The sequence below is a fragment of the Dinoponera quadriceps genome, unplaced genomic scaffold, assembly GCF_001313825.1.
Source record: "Dinoponera quadriceps isolate SergipeBrazil2010 unplaced genomic scaffold, ASM131382v1 scaffold942, whole genome shotgun sequence".
Lineage (NCBI taxonomy): Eukaryota > Metazoa > Arthropoda > Insecta > Hymenoptera > Formicidae > Dinoponera > Dinoponera quadriceps.
The window spans coordinates 132,306-147,697 of NW_014555154.1; the positions used below are offsets into that span (position 1 = coordinate 132,306).

At 43.6% G+C, this 15,392-nt stretch overlaps 3 protein-coding genes and 1 long non-coding RNA gene across 12 annotated transcripts in view; 2 read left to right on the forward strand and 2 right to left on the reverse strand.

The window, feature by feature from the left end:
* Positions 1–3,064, reverse strand: part of LOC106743145 — a 31,560-nt gene extending 28,496 nt beyond the window's left edge. The window contains exon 1 of one of the 3 annotated variants that reach the window (XM_014616696.1): positions 2,799–3,064. In XM_014616696.1, the coding sequence (XP_014472182.1) occupies positions 2,799–2,944 (146 nt within the window). In that variant the 5' untranslated portion in view covers positions 2,945–3,064. Of the gene's footprint in view, positions 1–1,523; positions 1,610–2,798 lie in introns of those variants that run through there. The other 2 variants (XM_014616698.1, XM_014616697.1) reach the window with 2 other exon arrangements.
* LOC106743146 lies at positions 1,626–2,787 on the forward strand. The gene is made up of 2 exons (XR_001374322.1): positions 1,626–2,236; positions 2,349–2,787. It is a non-coding gene; the product is annotated as an uncharacterized LOC106743146 (long non-coding RNA).
* Positions 3,065–3,462: 398 nt separating the features above from the next.
* LOC106743157 (thiamin pyrophosphokinase 1) lies at positions 3,463–8,506 on the reverse strand. 5 transcript variants are annotated; one of them, XR_001374324.1, is made up of 9 exons: positions 8,111–8,436; positions 7,497–7,670; positions 6,900–7,162; positions 6,684–6,788; positions 6,375–6,537; positions 5,698–5,859; positions 4,512–4,736; positions 3,961–4,361; positions 3,463–3,781 (listed from the first exon to the last, which is right to left on the reverse strand). XR_001374324.1 is itself a non-coding variant. In XM_014616730.1 (6 exons), exons 1-6 carry the CDS (start codon positions 8,193–8,195, stop codon positions 5,711–5,713), a joined length of 939 nt encoding a protein of 312 aa, XP_014472216.1. In that variant the 5' UTR covers positions 8,196–8,437; the 3' UTR covers positions 4,776–5,710. The 5 variants fall into 5 exon arrangements, 1 of the variants encoding a protein (XP_014472216.1); XR_001374325.1 differs by lacking the exon at positions 8,111–8,436 and adding an exon at positions 8,461–8,482 and having other exon boundaries at positions 3,464–3,781; positions 3,961–4,156; XR_001374326.1 differs by lacking the exon at positions 8,111–8,436 and adding an exon at positions 8,483–8,506 and having other exon boundaries at positions 3,465–3,781; positions 3,961–4,156.
* A 1,124-nt stretch (positions 8,507–9,630) lies between these two features.
* Positions 9,631–15,185, forward strand: LOC106743155. 3 transcript variants are annotated; one of them, XM_014616729.1, is made up of 2 exons: positions 9,631–10,064; positions 12,219–15,185. In XM_014616729.1, the coding sequence occupies exons 1-2, from the start codon at positions 9,942–9,944 to the stop codon at positions 13,809–13,811; spliced, it is 1,716 nt and encodes a 571-aa protein (XP_014472215.1). In that variant the 5' UTR covers positions 9,631–9,941; the 3' UTR covers positions 13,812–15,185. The 3 variants fall into 3 exon arrangements, with proteins under 3 accessions (XP_014472215.1, XP_014472213.1, XP_014472214.1); XM_014616727.1 differs by having other exon boundaries at positions 9,972–10,288; XM_014616728.1 differs by having other exon boundaries at positions 9,972–10,252.
* The last annotated feature ends 207 nt before the right edge of the window (positions 15,186–15,392 follow it).

Consider the following 15,392-nt stretch of genomic DNA (forward strand, 5'->3'; position numbering starts at 1 on the left):
TGGATAGAGTAAGGTAGAGTAGAGAGAGAGAGAGAGAGAAGCGTTTATTATTGTCCTACGGCTAACTCTCTAAGGACGTAAAGTTAGGAATTACATCGAAAAATTAGCAGAGCAGAAAAGTTTTACAATAAATAGTAAAAATTTACAATAAATAATACATATAATGATTAAAGACAGTTGGAAATGATTAGAAGAATAATGGAATAATACAATAGAAAGTTAATACAATAGAAAGTTATATATATATTGTACATATATCGTACATACAGTTACATAATATTAATAATAATTAAAGACCGGATTTTAGGCTGAATAAAGATATGTTTTAGGCAACAATGATCTCAGACAAAACATGATCTTATGCATTTTAGGCACTACAAGCAAAATAAAATATAGTTAAAAAAAGTGCCCTAATTCTTACAATATGCATTTATATGTTACTTCCGCAGGCATGTTTAAATAATAAACCATTTTGCCTAAAATCCGGTCTCTAATAATAATAACAATAATAACAACACTAATAATAATAATAATAATAATAATAATAAGCGATTCCTAAATTAATATATACACAATGTGTGCGTGCATGCATGCGTGCGTGTGTGTATGCGTACGCGCGTACGCGTACATATGTATATGAGAGAAAAAGAGAGAGAGAGAGAGAGAACACTTCGTCCCACGAGACCGCGTCTTCGTGTTATTTCGAATTTCCGTCAGTCGGTGCCTCGAGAGGTTTTATTTCGATCGCTCGTTTTCGTGCTATTCGCGATGCTCCTCATTCACGAAGTCCGCATACGGCCGTTGCCGTTAGAATCGCGAAAATTTTTCATCGCCCCTCCCCCTCCCCCCCCTATCAGCCACACCGAATTCTGTCGTCTCTCATTTAATAATAGCACGTATAATAATAGTATAATAATATCCGGCGTGCCGCCTGCGCGCGAGACATTCCGTGACGTCCGCGACGCGCAGACGAAGATGCAGAATTATCTAACGCGGGAGGAGGGGGCGACGGCGGCGACGACGCGATCCTCACGTCTTCGACTGACAACTCGAATCTTTCAACGCGGCGGCTGCTTTAACATGGAAAATCGTCGCGTACGCAATTCAACACGGTCAGCGCATTCACCGCCGAGGTCGCAGGCGGCGATAACAATTATTTTTAGTACGTTGGAATACGATCTTCCGTCTGATTCATCGTGCACTCGAGCAACCCCACTTAGGGGGTGGCTCAAGCACGTGCGGGGCTGCGATGGGCGAGCGACACGCACCGGTACAGCCGCGGTGCGTGCGTGCGTGCGTGCGTGCATCGCGCTTGCCGGGCGGTAGTAAATGGCAATAATGATGAAAACGTCGTAGAAAAGGGCGCGAAAAGCACGCGAATGAAAATAAAGCGATATTCAGCGAAGGCTAATAAATTTCAATACTCGCGTCACCGCTCCAAAATATCGGAGCGGTCGACGACATGAGCGATGACACGACAGTGACAGACGTATTCTTTTTCCTACTCGCTATAATTTATTTACCAATTTACCGTGCGCCCATCAATTTACTCCAGTCTCCGCCGTCTCGTCCAATATTTTCACGGCACAAATATTTTGCCACGTGTCCCTCCCCCCTCCCCCCCCCCGGGGGCAACCCGCCCGCGATTCCTTCCGCGTTACCCCGGCGCCCGGTTTGCAGGCTTACGCACGGGTCTCCTGAAAAAGGCGCGCGTCGCCGACGCGCATCTGTCGATGAAACGACGCGCACCAAACGTCGCAACGACGCTTCGCGCGGCCGACGATAATAACGCGATAAACGCACGCTCGCTCGAGGATCACGCGAACCGCGCGACGCGACGGGTCGACGAGCACTGGACGGTGGCCGCGGCCCCACCACCCGGTGGTCCCCCATCGTCGGCCGGCGACGAATGTAAACACCGTGACAGCTGATCGCCCTGCTCGGAAGTGCACGCTTCGATTCTACGGCGACAACCTGCTACGCTCACCGTGCACCGAGCGTCATCGTGAGCACAGGCGGGCTGGGTATAGCCGTTTCGACAGAAGACGCGGCAAATACACTGAGAGTACAAAAGAGTTCGATAACAATTACCAAAGATTTAGGGAAAGGATTTCAGCTGAATGGATTTGCTTACAGCAACAGCACGGGCGCAGCGAGTTGTCGCCGTGGAATTGGTCGGAATCCCAAGAATTTCGCTGCAGCTTAATCTCAAAGGACACCAGCCGCATACAGACATGTGAGAATTTTACCAAATTTCGCTTCATCTTGTAACATCGTGATGTTCAAGTTATTCTCTGGAGAAATTGGCCGAAAATATAATATAATTTATTGACTTCCCATAAAATTAGCTCGACTCACCTATATTGTCAACCGAGGAACGCATGGATGGGTGAATTATCTGATGGAGCTGGGCATAAGTATTTTAAACGGTGAAAACAGGGAGTTCGTACCTGATGTTATTTTTACACAGTCAGTCGAAGACATTTCAGACCCTTTGATCGGGAAGCTGGCCGAGTTATATATAACACATAATAGGATGCGGATGTAAGAATTTTACCAAATTTTGCTTTTCCTTATAAATAATATTATTATTAGAATCATTGTTCCTTGAAATTAAAATATGGTGTGCTATAAAACGGATAAATTCTGTTGACAGTTCGAGCAAATATATACATTTGCTGAAACCGACAGTATATACAAGAACATTGTATCTATCATTGTATGTAATATACAAACGCTCTACCTTTGTGAGGAACGAATAAAATTTATACATATGTAACGGTACTATGCACTTATACCTTTGTGAGAGTGTGCCGGGAGCTCGATGTCGCTGACGAAGTCGAACCGGAAGAGCTCGGCTCTGGGCTGAGGGTGAATCGGGAACTACGCGTTGCGAAGTTTGGCCTAGAATTCCGAGTGTCTCTCTTCTCCGCGAAAGTTCCATCCGTGAAAAAAAGAAAAAGGCTTGTCTCGTCCTCTAAGGGAAATTCAGCCTAGTGGTGGCCGTCGGCCGTCGCCTAGGCTTGCTTAAAGCGAGAATATTCTTCCCCCGTTGTCTAAGGCTCCTCGGGGGAGGACTGAGTACCCTAGAATACTCTGCCGGTCTTCCCGCAGTGCGTCATCATCCGTGTTGACGAGCGTCGTCGCCCGGCACTCGCCATATGCGCCGCCTAGCAGCAACGCCGCAGGCTTAACATTATCCCAGTTTAAATCGTGATTCAAGGACAACCTAGGTTCAGATGTAACTGACAAATTGTGAGAATTATATCTAATTTGACTCCGGTGCTTTTTTGGACATTCCTACAAAACAAATCGAACGCGACCAACCTAACAGAGTTGAAACAACGTTCGCAAGCTCTCACATTTTTGTGTGTTAGTAGCGAATCATATAAACGGTTATAAACAACCTGTACACGTTCGATTTCTATCAAAATTATTTAATTTCAGATAATAACATTTGCATCTTATAATTATTAATACGTCATTACAATAATTCTTATTTCTCCAATAATTTAATATGGAATATATACAATCCTTTGGCACGAAAAAATAAAGTAACAATGTAGTCAATATCATCAATATTACGTCTTCCTTACAATATATTAACAATATATTTACAAATATTCATATGTTTTTATAAAAAATTCTACTGAGGTAGAGTTGCGGATGGATAATAGCAGAGACCCGATATTTCAGAATCATCCATTCATAGGACTAGTTGCTTCGGCAAGTGAGTTATTTACATACTCCTTAGCGGACTTCAACTTCCATGGCCATCGTCCTGTAACAGATAAGTGGCATATGAAGTCAAAATACAAATTATTACTCGTTCATTATTAAGATATTAAAAAAAAATCTTTATAAAGTATTAAAAACTCTTGATAAAATATTAAAAATTATATATTTCATTAAGTAATATCATTTAATCAGGAATATATGCACAAGTACATAAAGGCTTACGTATATAAAGATACAGCTATTGAAAGGTTTTCATATTATCGTGTTTCAAGTTCAGGATCAAGTTCACTTCCTTCAGGACAGAAGTCCAGTCTTTCTTCGACATAATTTAAATATACCAAAATGCAGGTGTATCCATCATCACTTTGCAATTTTGCACAATATTGATGATACGGCAGAAAACGTCAACTGTAACTGACTGTAATTCATTTTGTCAAGTTATTAGGTAATATCACCTAATCAGAAATACGAGCACGAGCGTGGCATAACAGATAACGCACTGGTTCTGCTATGCTTAGAGGTCCCGAGTTCGCCTCCCAGTAGAATCAAAATATTTTCACACGCTCGTGTCTCCTCTCCGATGGACTTGGCAACCAGTGAGAGGAAATCTTATCCCAAACAATCTGCCGTTCGAAATCGGCATTAAACTGACGTTTAAGTCCCATATACTTGTGTATAATTTGCGCACTTACAAGTATATGCAAGAAAGAGGTAGCCGAGGCCCCTACAAAGGGCCGTGTAGCACCAAGGAAGAGAATTAGAAATATACGTACCAATAAAACAATGTACATATGCACGTGAAGGCCATCGCAAGGTTTTCTAATGTACTGTCAGTCCAAAGTAATTCGATTCAGTTGAGAATTGAAAAAGTTCTCGCTGCTAACGTCTATTTCCATGTACAACACTATTGGTGTATCAGTATCCACTGTCACCAAGCATTTATCGTATGTCATACACAACGTTGTTTCTGCTCTAGGCGACAGTATAGGTGAGTCGAGCTAATTTTATGGAAAATAAATAAATTATATTATTTTCGACTAATTTTTCTTTACAAACGAAGATGCGAAAATAAATCTTCAATTGATCCTTTAGGTTTCCGTGGTGTGGATAAATATTTGTTCCAGCTTTCGAGTTTTCGCAGTGTCTTTCATGGATGGATTTGTTCTCGACGTTTCGTGAACATTTCAGCTTACCTCTTCAAGGTGAGGTGCGACCTGAAGCTGTCGGGATCGCACTTCACCCCGAAGAAGTGAACTGAAATGTTCATGAAACGTCGGGAACAAATCCATAAAGGACGTGGCAATAACTCGGAAATTAAAACAAATATAAATCTTCAATTATGTAGATTTAACTCTTTGAGTGCTATGGACGCATATATGCGTCCAGCGAAAGCTATCGGTGTGAACTATGGACGCATATATTGCGTTTAGCTCCGCCTGGCGCGCGGTTCGCGTCATGCGTAAAATTAATTAAAATAATTAACGTTCGAAAATAACTTTCTTGTATTATTCAAGAAGTTGCGCCTTACGTATTTCAATCGACAGAATTCACATTAGCGAAAGAAATCCCCAGCGATCGAAACCGCTAAGCGTGCGCCGTCCACGCGGATTGCTTGCGCCGGGAATATTCAGCACTCAAACGGTTAAAAATAAAGTATTCTCAGAACAAATTTTGGAACGAAATTAAATGATTTTTACACAAATCCGATCTTTACTAAAAATTTTTAATTTCAAATCTTATACATTCTTATAACTACACAATGTGTCATGCGGTCAACTTTAGCGTTATACAGAAAAATAAAATAGTAATCCGGCAATATAAATCACTGTTAAGTACTGTACGATTTAAAACACATTATTTGGTTCAAATAATATCATCTAACTAGGAATGTATGTGTAAGTACGTAGTACTTAGGTACATAGAGATACAGATATTAAAAAGTTGTTGTATGCCATCTACCTTTAAGATAACGTTACGACGCTCCATAACTATTTACAGTTTCTCTAAAAGGCTCGATACCCATAGACCAAGTTACAGGAGTATCTGTGTCCACGGTAACTTCGCAATTGTCGTACGTATTCGACGTGCTCACCAAACCACCAAATATCATTGAGGCGTTAACTGAAACATAAGACAGAGTTAGAGAGAAGATTTATATTTAACGTAATGAAAAACGTATTATTAAGGGGCGAAGATAGGGTAGAAATCTAAAAAATTCGAGTTTTATTGAAATGTTCAGTTTCCTTAAGTACTAAGTTTGGTTTCCTTAAATACTAAATTTGAGAGTAGATATCTCTTTATTCGGTTTGAGATGTAATGAACGAAACTTCTGATTCGAAATTGGTAATTTCATATATAATGCCCTAATATAATAGGTTCGAGAGCCCTGTAATAGAAAAGATATCTGCTCCGCGCTGACTAAGCACTCATCGAACGTTTAACCGCTCGGTCTTGCTTCGTGGAAAATGCTATATATGTCAATTTTTTGAATTTTAACATCAAACTTTCAGAGAATATTCTTGAAAGTTGTATCTACCGAGATAAGTAAAAAAATCGATTTTTTGAAAATTTTACCCTGTCCCTCCTCCCCTAACGAACAAATTAAGAATGAGATAAATTAAAGATGCAAAACATACCTAAATTCCATTTTAAGCCGGTCGTTGAAATGCGTCCCACTGGATATCCGAGTGGCATCAGGCCACACCAGGATTTGTGCTGCACCAGTTTCTCTGGTATATTTATCTTGTGTAAGCCACGTCTTAATATCCATGTGAAAGAATTGGTCGCAATTTGTATTACCTACAAAGAAAATTCTAAAGAGAATTCTAACGAGGACATCCAGCATAGTTTAATTTTATTTATTAAACAGAAAATTTAACATTTAATTGTAATCAATTTTGTCAAATATCAGATGCAAACGAGTTTATGAGTACATGCTACGTTACCTTTATATCTCCCACAAGCTTTTCACTTTTGTATAATGTATTCACGTTGCCAACGATATGATCAAACCTTCCGCTTGTTTCCACAAATGCATATATTTCTTTCAACTGTCAACAATATTATTTCTTTTTATCACATATAGCATATTTAAATTTCGATGAGCAATTATAACTATTTGTAATATTATTTTTAGAAAGAAATCTTTGAAAAATTGTTACATTTATATTTTTCACTTTGGCATACTCTTCGACTTTCACCAAGGCTTTAGTAAAGTCTGTGTGATTCTGATCAGGTGTCTTGATGACGGTAGAACCTATACTTTCCAGTTTCTTAATCACAGTCTCTGAAGAACTATCCATATCGCCGGTAATAAGATCAGGTACATATTTTCTGTGCTCATCATTCAGTACATCTATTTCTATCTCCTTTAAATAATTCAGCCATCTTTGCGTTCCACCATCTACAGTGACGGTGATCTGAGCTAATTTTAAGCAAAAGTCGATCTTTAATTATGTGTGAAAATAAAGTATAACTATTAAAAAAGAAAACACCATTAATTTAGTTATCAAAGTATCTAATATTGCAAAGTAGAGATAAGAATGGCGAATGCTGGAAATATATGCATAGGGCACAATTTCAGTTTAGTATATATATACTATTATTTTAGTCTGTTTATCTCTCAGTAATTATTCAAGAAATTAGAAAACATCACTTATATGTAACTTTTTAATAAACAGTGACCACCGATTAAAACCTTTGGAAGGATACTCAGAATGATGTTCTCGACAATATCCCTAATCTAAATAATTACCTACCTTTCTCCCAAATTGGAAGCATTTGCTGAGGTTTCCATAGTATAGGTTGATTCAGCATAAGAATCGCAAAGTTCCGATGTTCAGAGTTAAAGATGTTAAATGGGTTCCATACTGTCACGTCGAATTCTGATTTTTGTTGCATCCTATCATTCGACAACACCACGTGCTCCGCCACTGGAAATATTAATCAATCTGAGTTAAGGGCTCGTGGGAAAATTAATCCTTTAACGGTGAGGTGAGAGTTTCATGTTATTATTTATTTATTTCACTCATATTTTACACGGAACCCCCATTAATTACACGAAAAGCGAATAAAACAGAGCACGAGGTCGAATCCAATTCCACTTTCCTGAACACGTTAAAAATCCACCTTGCCATTAAAAGGTTAGAAAACGACGATGAAACGAATGTGGATGTTCGTTTTTTTCATTTTCATTATCTAATCATTTCATTCTAAACAATCTGTCGTCCACGCTCATGCTACACAAGAACTGTGTTCGTCTTGCGTTTTCGTTCTGAAAGCACCCTACTTGCTTCAGCGTATAATGAGAAATAAAGATGGAACGACGTTTTTAGCACGAAAATGTGTAAAATGAACTTAGCCAAGATCTTACGCAATCGCAGCTTGTTCTCGAACGTGACAATACTCTGTCTCGTAATATCCGTGCGTGCACGTGCGTAACCGCGAGCTAACAGCATAATACATGCATCGTGAGGACAGTGTAAACCGCATATCTTATTCCCATATATATCTGCTATATCCGATACTATAGATATCGTATAGCCACGTGTTCATCGGTGGACGACATCGTTAACATTCGCACGCGTTATGAAATGATCGTTGCTCGTTCGTTAACTCGCGAAGGGAAAAACAAAAACCGGTTTACAAGAAGCGTTCGGGACACTCGAGTTACCAAAGATCGCTGTGCTATCAATAAATTAATGAACGTTATCGCGTATTTACTGGCAGTCCGTATAATGCACACCCGCTTGAACAACTGCAAATGCTCCTACCGATATTGTCGAGCTGTAAACTTGGTCCAACGCAAAAGAAGGAACAACCGATCCGACATGCTATTCGACGACCGGATATGTAATAAGCCCTCTTGCGGAGTTGTCAAAGTCATTCTACATTAGTTGCAAGCCGATCACAAATAGATGCAACTTTTGCTGCGACAGCTAATCAGAAGCGTCAATAGCACCATTGACGCTTGTGATTGGCTGTCGCAACGAGAGTTATAATCGACTAGCAATTAATGTAGAACGACCTTATCTTCAATTACACGAAGTAAGATCACTTATTCATGTTGAAAATACTTCGTGAAGCACCGTATAAATTAACTAATTATATATTTATTTAAGCATACCAAAACGTTTGCGGCTTCAAGCGAATCTTATGGCTTCCGCTCACAGGCGGCAAGCGACGCGGCAGCTAATAAACTTTCAGTTCTCGTAGAAAAACGGCACGTTGATTGGCTACCGCGTCGCTTCTTGCCGCGCGGTAAGCGTTGTCACGTCCTGTGGGCAGAAGCCATTATCTTTCGTGAGTACGGAGCGCCTCGTAGCGGCGATTTTGAAACTAAAAATCGGCTAAGAGATAACGGGTCGAATGATCCCCCAAACCCGTTATTTTTTCTCATAATAGCAGGTCTACCGCAACCCCCAATCGAGACGCCATATATATAGCGAGCGTTCTTACTCACCGCCAGTAAAATGAATTCATCCTTTGCTTGACCCGTTGTGCAATCTTGCTGATAGATCCCACTGAACTCGATATATCGAATAGGTCGTATCAACGAGCTCGGTCGCTCTTTTTACGTGGGTGGCGGCGAAGGGGATCGATGTTTCGCGCGCTCGACCGTGGTGAAAGAACTTCCGGCTCCGCCGCCCGTCGACCAGTACAGTCGATCTACGTTCGTCACCGTACCGGCTGATCGACGCTGCGTTACCAACTTAATCCTCGCGAGATTGGCAGCTCCTTCGAAAAGCGATACATTTTATCTCGTACGCTGCCACTTCTCTCCCTCCCTCTCTCTATTCTATCGTCCCCTCTCCTCTCACTCCTCCCTCTCACTCTCTCTCTTTTCCGCTCACTTTGTCCGTCTTTCTCTTTTCCTCCTTCCCGCCTTCTCTCTCTCTCTCTCTCATTATCTCTCTCTCCCTCTTCCTCCGTTCCTCTCTCTTTCACTCTACATGCTGCGGACTTTTTGGGATCTGAGTAGGGCGCGAATGCACACGAGTACGACGCGCAGATAGGAGCAGAGAAACGAGCAGCCGGATAAAGTAGGCGGGTGGGCGAGCGAGCGAGCGAAGGCGCGCGCGTGCTACGTCTCGCCGCGTGAGGGCTGAGAGCGACGACGTAGCGTGTTTCTCTAGCGAGCGACGAGAGAGCGGAGAGAGAGAGAGAGAGAAAGAGAGAGGGAGAGAGAGAGACACGAGAGCGGCATGGAGACACTCGAGTCGAGCCGCATGTGCCGCCTCTGCGGCCAGCAGTCCGGTATATCTATCAACATCTTCGACGAGAATGAGAACCACGTCAGGAAAATCAACGCGATGCTGCCGATCATGGTATGTTGTACGTTCCGTCTTTCTCTCTCTCTCTCCCCCCTCGTTCTACCCATCTCTCTCCCACTCCTCCCTTTTCCGCTCTTTGTCTTTCTTATTCTCATTCAAGCGCCCGCTATTCCTCCCTCTCTCTCTCTCTCTCTTTCTTTCGGTCTCGCGCTCCCTTTAGAGATTCTCCCTTCTACCGGAGGGTACGTGTGTCATCGCGCTCTTTCAACGTGTACATTGTATGTACGTGTAGGCGCTCCTTCATACCCCTTGTCCTTGCACAATAGCGCCCAGTTTCAAGCCCACCCTTCTGCTCGTAACCAACCACTTGACTGAAGCATACGGCGGCATTCTCGCCTTTGTCCCATTGTATCCTTCAGTCCTCTGTTCTCCTCTGCCCTACGACACCTGAGCGTGCCGATTCGTAACTCCGTACGGCTCGCGAGAAGCGCAAAAAAAAACCGCGACTCGGACGAGAAACGGGACTCTGGCGTGGCGAGCCGAAATCCGAGGTTGTGCACGCACGTGTACCCATGCACGGGGGAGGGGGAGGAGAGAGATACGCGTGTCCCCGACCCCTCGCATATGAGATGACCCGAGCGACGGATTAATTGACGCGAGCGATCGCCCGGGTTCTCCGGCGGTCCAATCGATTCCGTCACGAAAGTGAGGTTATCATCGCTTTCGCGCGCGAACGAAATCCGCCGCGTATTGTTATTGCATAAGTCTCGCGCCCCGGCCTGGTGACGACCTCGCCGAATTTTCGCGCCTCGCGCGAGGGTGGCGCGTGGGGACATCGTTTTTCTCTCGCGTCCACGTAACCGTTTCCGATCGAAACCTCTTCCCGCGCTCATGCGTTCGCTCCGCGTCCCGCTGATCTCCTCGCTTCCCGCTCGGATGTAACGAGCAGTCGGAGACGTTATCCTAGGTAGAGTAGAAAATGACGATGACCGAGAGAGACGATGGGAGACTGATCGAAAAGCGAGTCCGCGTGATTATTTCCTCGTCATTTCAACGTCATCGCGCTTTCTCATTCTACCCGCTGTGGGCGCCGCTGCCGAAGTTGATCGACAATTGATTAACGAAAAGAAACCTTTTTTAACTCGACTCCCCGGAATACATGTGTCCCGTTTCACTCGTCGATAACGTTGCCCCCAAAGCTGATTAATCACGATAACTCGGAGATAAGGTATCTCCGAGTCGGCGAGATTACTGAGGATTATTTTGCGAAAATTAATGTGGTCGAAAATCCGCGCGCGAAATCTGCATCGCGCCGTGTGTATCGCTCGTGGATTTAACAGCTGTGTTTTTTTCCTCTCACGCTTAATATTCCGATGATGTCAACAGAGCGATTCATGCGGACAGCACGCGCACATTACGATACGATTTTCCATATGACGCGATTCACATGATTCACTCCGACTCTGATGCGACCGAATCGCTTCGGAGGGAGAGAATGTGGCCCATCTGTGTCGCCGAGCCGAATCGAAAATTACGAATCGGCAATCAAATCCATGACACGTCGCGTTATCCGCTCCACTTTGAAATAATTAGCAAGGACAGCCGGTTGTGAGAGTACCGTGATAATGTTAATGAACGGAAGTTTCCAAGCCTGCGGCGCGCCGTGCACACACACACACACACACACATACACACACACACAGACCCATGTACGTAAATACACATATTATAAAGCGCGTGTCCATCTAAGATAACGATGCACTCGATTACTCCCCCCTTCCCTTGTCGCAACTCGATCATTTAGTTCCATGATTACTGTAGGATTCGCGCGAAGTTGCTTCCATCGGCTTTCAATCCAACCTGGAGCCATCGAAGATCTCGATATGAAAACGACGCGATAACTTTCTTCTTCACGAGAACTTTGGTAGATTAGTCGTTAGCTCGAGAAAGTGGCGTTTAATCGATCCAATTAAACCCGTAAATCTCTGATTTATGTAAATCAAGGTTTCTCTCTCTCTCTCTCTCCTCTTCTCTATCTCTCTCTTTGGATTGATGCGATCAATCTTCCCCGGGACTTCTTAACAAAGCCGATTCAAACAAACTTTCCCGAGCCGAAGTTTCCCCTTTTGGTTTCTTTCGCGTCACTCGACGAGTTCAGTCGAGCTTTCGGGAAGACGGGTCAAAAAACGGCGCTCGAACTGTCCGCAGGTGCACGAGATGGACTTGCTGCCGAAGCACATGTGCCACCGGTGCAGCTACAAGCTGGAGGAGTTCCACAAGTTCTACATGGACTGCCTGAAGACGGACACGGCGCTGAAGAGCCAGCTGTCGTGGATGCGCAAAGGCTGCGGCAGCCGGGAGAAAGTCGGCGTGCCGATGGTGCACATCGAGAACGTGAACATCAAGACGGAGCCGTTGGACTACGACGTGTACGAGCTGGAGCCGATAGTCGAGAACCTCGACTACATCAACTCGATGGCGAACTCGGTGGCGTTCCCGGCCGGCTGCATTCGCGAGGGCTTGACGTACGCGGCGTTCTCGCACTGCCGATGTTGCTGTGATAAGGACCAAAGCAGACGGAGGACCACGGAACGGCTGTGCCGGAATTACGAGGGCTCCGTGTGCTCCAGGCGCGCCGAGATCGCGGAGGACCCACGACGGAGGACGGCCCTCGAGAGTGCCAGGTTATGCTCGGCTAAGAGGAAGGTGTTGGCACGCGCCGCGCTTCAGGATCGGGACCACCTGTCGCGCCTCAACACCATGGAGGAGACGCGAGTTCACCTGACTAGGACGGAAACAAAGGACCTGCCCGCTCTGAACACACGGGATCGTTCCCGCGGTAGCAGGTACGCGACGGTTGCTGAAACCACCTTCCAAGCGGCCGATTTCTCCAAGAGCACCGTGGTGAGGAATCTGAGGCCCAGGATAAATTTGGTGAACTACGCGCTGAACAAGAAGAAAGTATTCCGTGTTCCGGAGAACAAGCCGGACATCACCGACTCGAACGTGACCCCTACGTCGGGCTTGGAGCTGACGCGGCAGATCAAGGTGGAGCAGCTGGACGAGCTGGAGGGACGCACCTTAAGACCGAGGAAGAACGTCGTGGATTATCGCGGGCCGAAGAGGAAGAGTACGACGCCGGAACTAGCGCGTCACGAACAGAGGAAGGACTCGCTGTCGTATCGCGCGAAGAGACGCAAACTGGACGACGTGGCTCGGAGTTCGAAGCTGCAGTCGAAGGGCAAGGATACATCAGAAGTTCTCAAGTTGAAGATAAAGCAGGAGGTTTTGGACGACCGGGATGACGTGGTCCTCGGCGAAACGACCAGCGTGACGTCAGTGGAGGGCCGCGCGAAAATCGCCGACTTGCCGGCCGACTGTACGGTGAAAATGTTGGTGACCGACGTCGGTGTGAATCCGCGGGACAACGTGAACTACTTTGGAACGAACCGACAAGCCGAGGGCGAGTTCCGGCCGGCCAAGAAGAAGCCGGCCGTCGCCAGTGGTGACAAGAATAAGTCGAAGAAGATCGGTCGCTTCTCCACGGCGAATTATTCACCCAAGTGTCTGAGGAGTCAGGACGCCTACCTGAGGAGCGGCAAGACGCGGAAGTACGACTACGTGGAATGGTCGATGAAGAGGCTGCGCACGAGGAAGCTGATGGACGCGGTCGCGAAGAACGCGAAGAAGGTGCCGGCGATGCTGAAGCTGGCCGAGAGCATCAAGCATTATTGCGAGACTTGTAACGTTAGCTTCATGAACATGGAGCTGTTCAAGCTGCATGCGTGCTACTACGATTGATTTTCTCTCCGTGATCGTGTGATTCTCAAGCCCATCTGGTCATCAAAGGCGCCCGAAGGATGCCGGGAGATTCAAGAGAGCGACTCTTTCCTAAAACGAAACGGAGACGCTCGATAGCGTGAGAGAACTTCGCGACGAATAGTAGACGGTCGTCAGGAAGATGAGAGAGTTTTCGTGTAATCGAGAGTGCACGCATATACATGTACACGCATATATATATATATATATATATATACGCAGATGGTGTTGAGGGTCTCTATTATCCGGATATTTGGTTCTCGCAGTGGGAAAGGTTCTGCTTACGTTCAGGTATCTAGGAGATGACGGGACGGTTGTCCCGGAAAATGTGTGCCTGTCCCTGAAAATTTTGTAAATTTAAGGTATTCCCGGTAACAATATTGACTTGCGTGACAAGTAATTTTTTTTTCATTTTCTTTGATCTTTATCCGACAAAATCGGGTAACGATTTGGAACTTCTAGCGTAATACTGGAGTGGGAAATCATGTATTCTTTGTGTACATGATGTATTTTTTATTTGTACATGATATATTATTACCGTTATTTTGGCAACCGTTCGTTATGTACAAAGACATGTACACGCTTATATATCTTATTTACGATGCATCAAGCTATGACAATTGTTGCGACATACGCTTAAGATTTTATGTAGTGATACACGAATCGCCTTCAAAGAATAACAATATGAATATATATACATATAGATATATAGAGATATATTTTATGAGAAACGCAAGAAAAAATATATATATGTACCGAAATCGCGAGAGACAAAACCATGTGATATGTTGTAGAAAAATAACGACTGATTTTTTGGAGAACCTTCGCGATGTTCAAATCGACGGACGATAATCATTGAATACTTTACACTGTTCCGAAATTTTCTATGTCAATCTTGACGTGCGAAATAAAAAATCGTATAATATATATGTGAATATATACATATATATATATATATATATATATATATATATATGAATGAATGGTTCTGTATTTGACACTGAACTATAAAGAGCTTACAGTTATAAGAAAAATATCAATTTTTTTCAAAAGAAATTTTGTGAAAATAATCCTCCAATTGCACGGTCAATCTATGATCAAGTAACTGAGTATACTATCATTTTAATATTGCTACATCACGAGATATAATAATTAACTGATATTTTTGTATCACAATCGATTCACAATTGCTTATTGCGACATTAGCCGCGTTAATTTATGCGATCTTTAATTATTGCAAGGTGTTTCTCCGAATTATTCGTCTGTTAACACACAAATAAAAAAACAGAGATTGTTATCTAGTAGATATATCTTTCTCATATCATTGAATTAATTAATAAATGTTATATAATTGTATACATCATGGAGTTATAATGATTTGCAAGGTTTCCTTCGTAACATTATTCCTCATGTAAGATTCCTAATTTTCTTTTTTTCCTCCTATCCATGTCTTTTTCTCCCACATCAAAATCCCACATGATATGTTAAAAATGAGTATAATACGCGTATAAAAAAAAATGAAATCTAATTTTTTGAAATATTCGCCGGCGCGCAAACGGGTAT

Excerpts from the sequence above, each read along its gene's own strand:
- LOC106743155 (XM_014616727.1), top strand. The coding sequence starts at position 10,067 with ATGTTGTACGTTCCGTCTTTCTCTCTCTCTCTCCCCCCTCGTTCTACC. Across the intron at positions 10,289-12,218 it reads GCTCTTTCAACGTGTACATT|GTGCACGAGATGGACTTGCT; the intron begins GTATGTACGTGT and ends AACTGTCCGCAG.
- LOC106743157 (XM_014616730.1), bottom strand. The coding sequence starts at position 8,195 with ATGCTGTTAGCTCGCGGTTACGCACGTGCACGCACGGATATTACGAGA. Across the intron at positions 7,163-7,496 it reads GCTTCCAATTTGGGAGAAAG|CTCAGATCACCGTCACTGTA; the intron begins GTAGGTAATTAT and ends GCTTAAAATTAG. Across the intron at positions 5,860-6,374 it reads CGGCTTAAAATGGAATTTAG|TTAACGCCTCAATGATATTT; the intron begins GTATGTTTTGCA and ends CTTATGTTTCAG.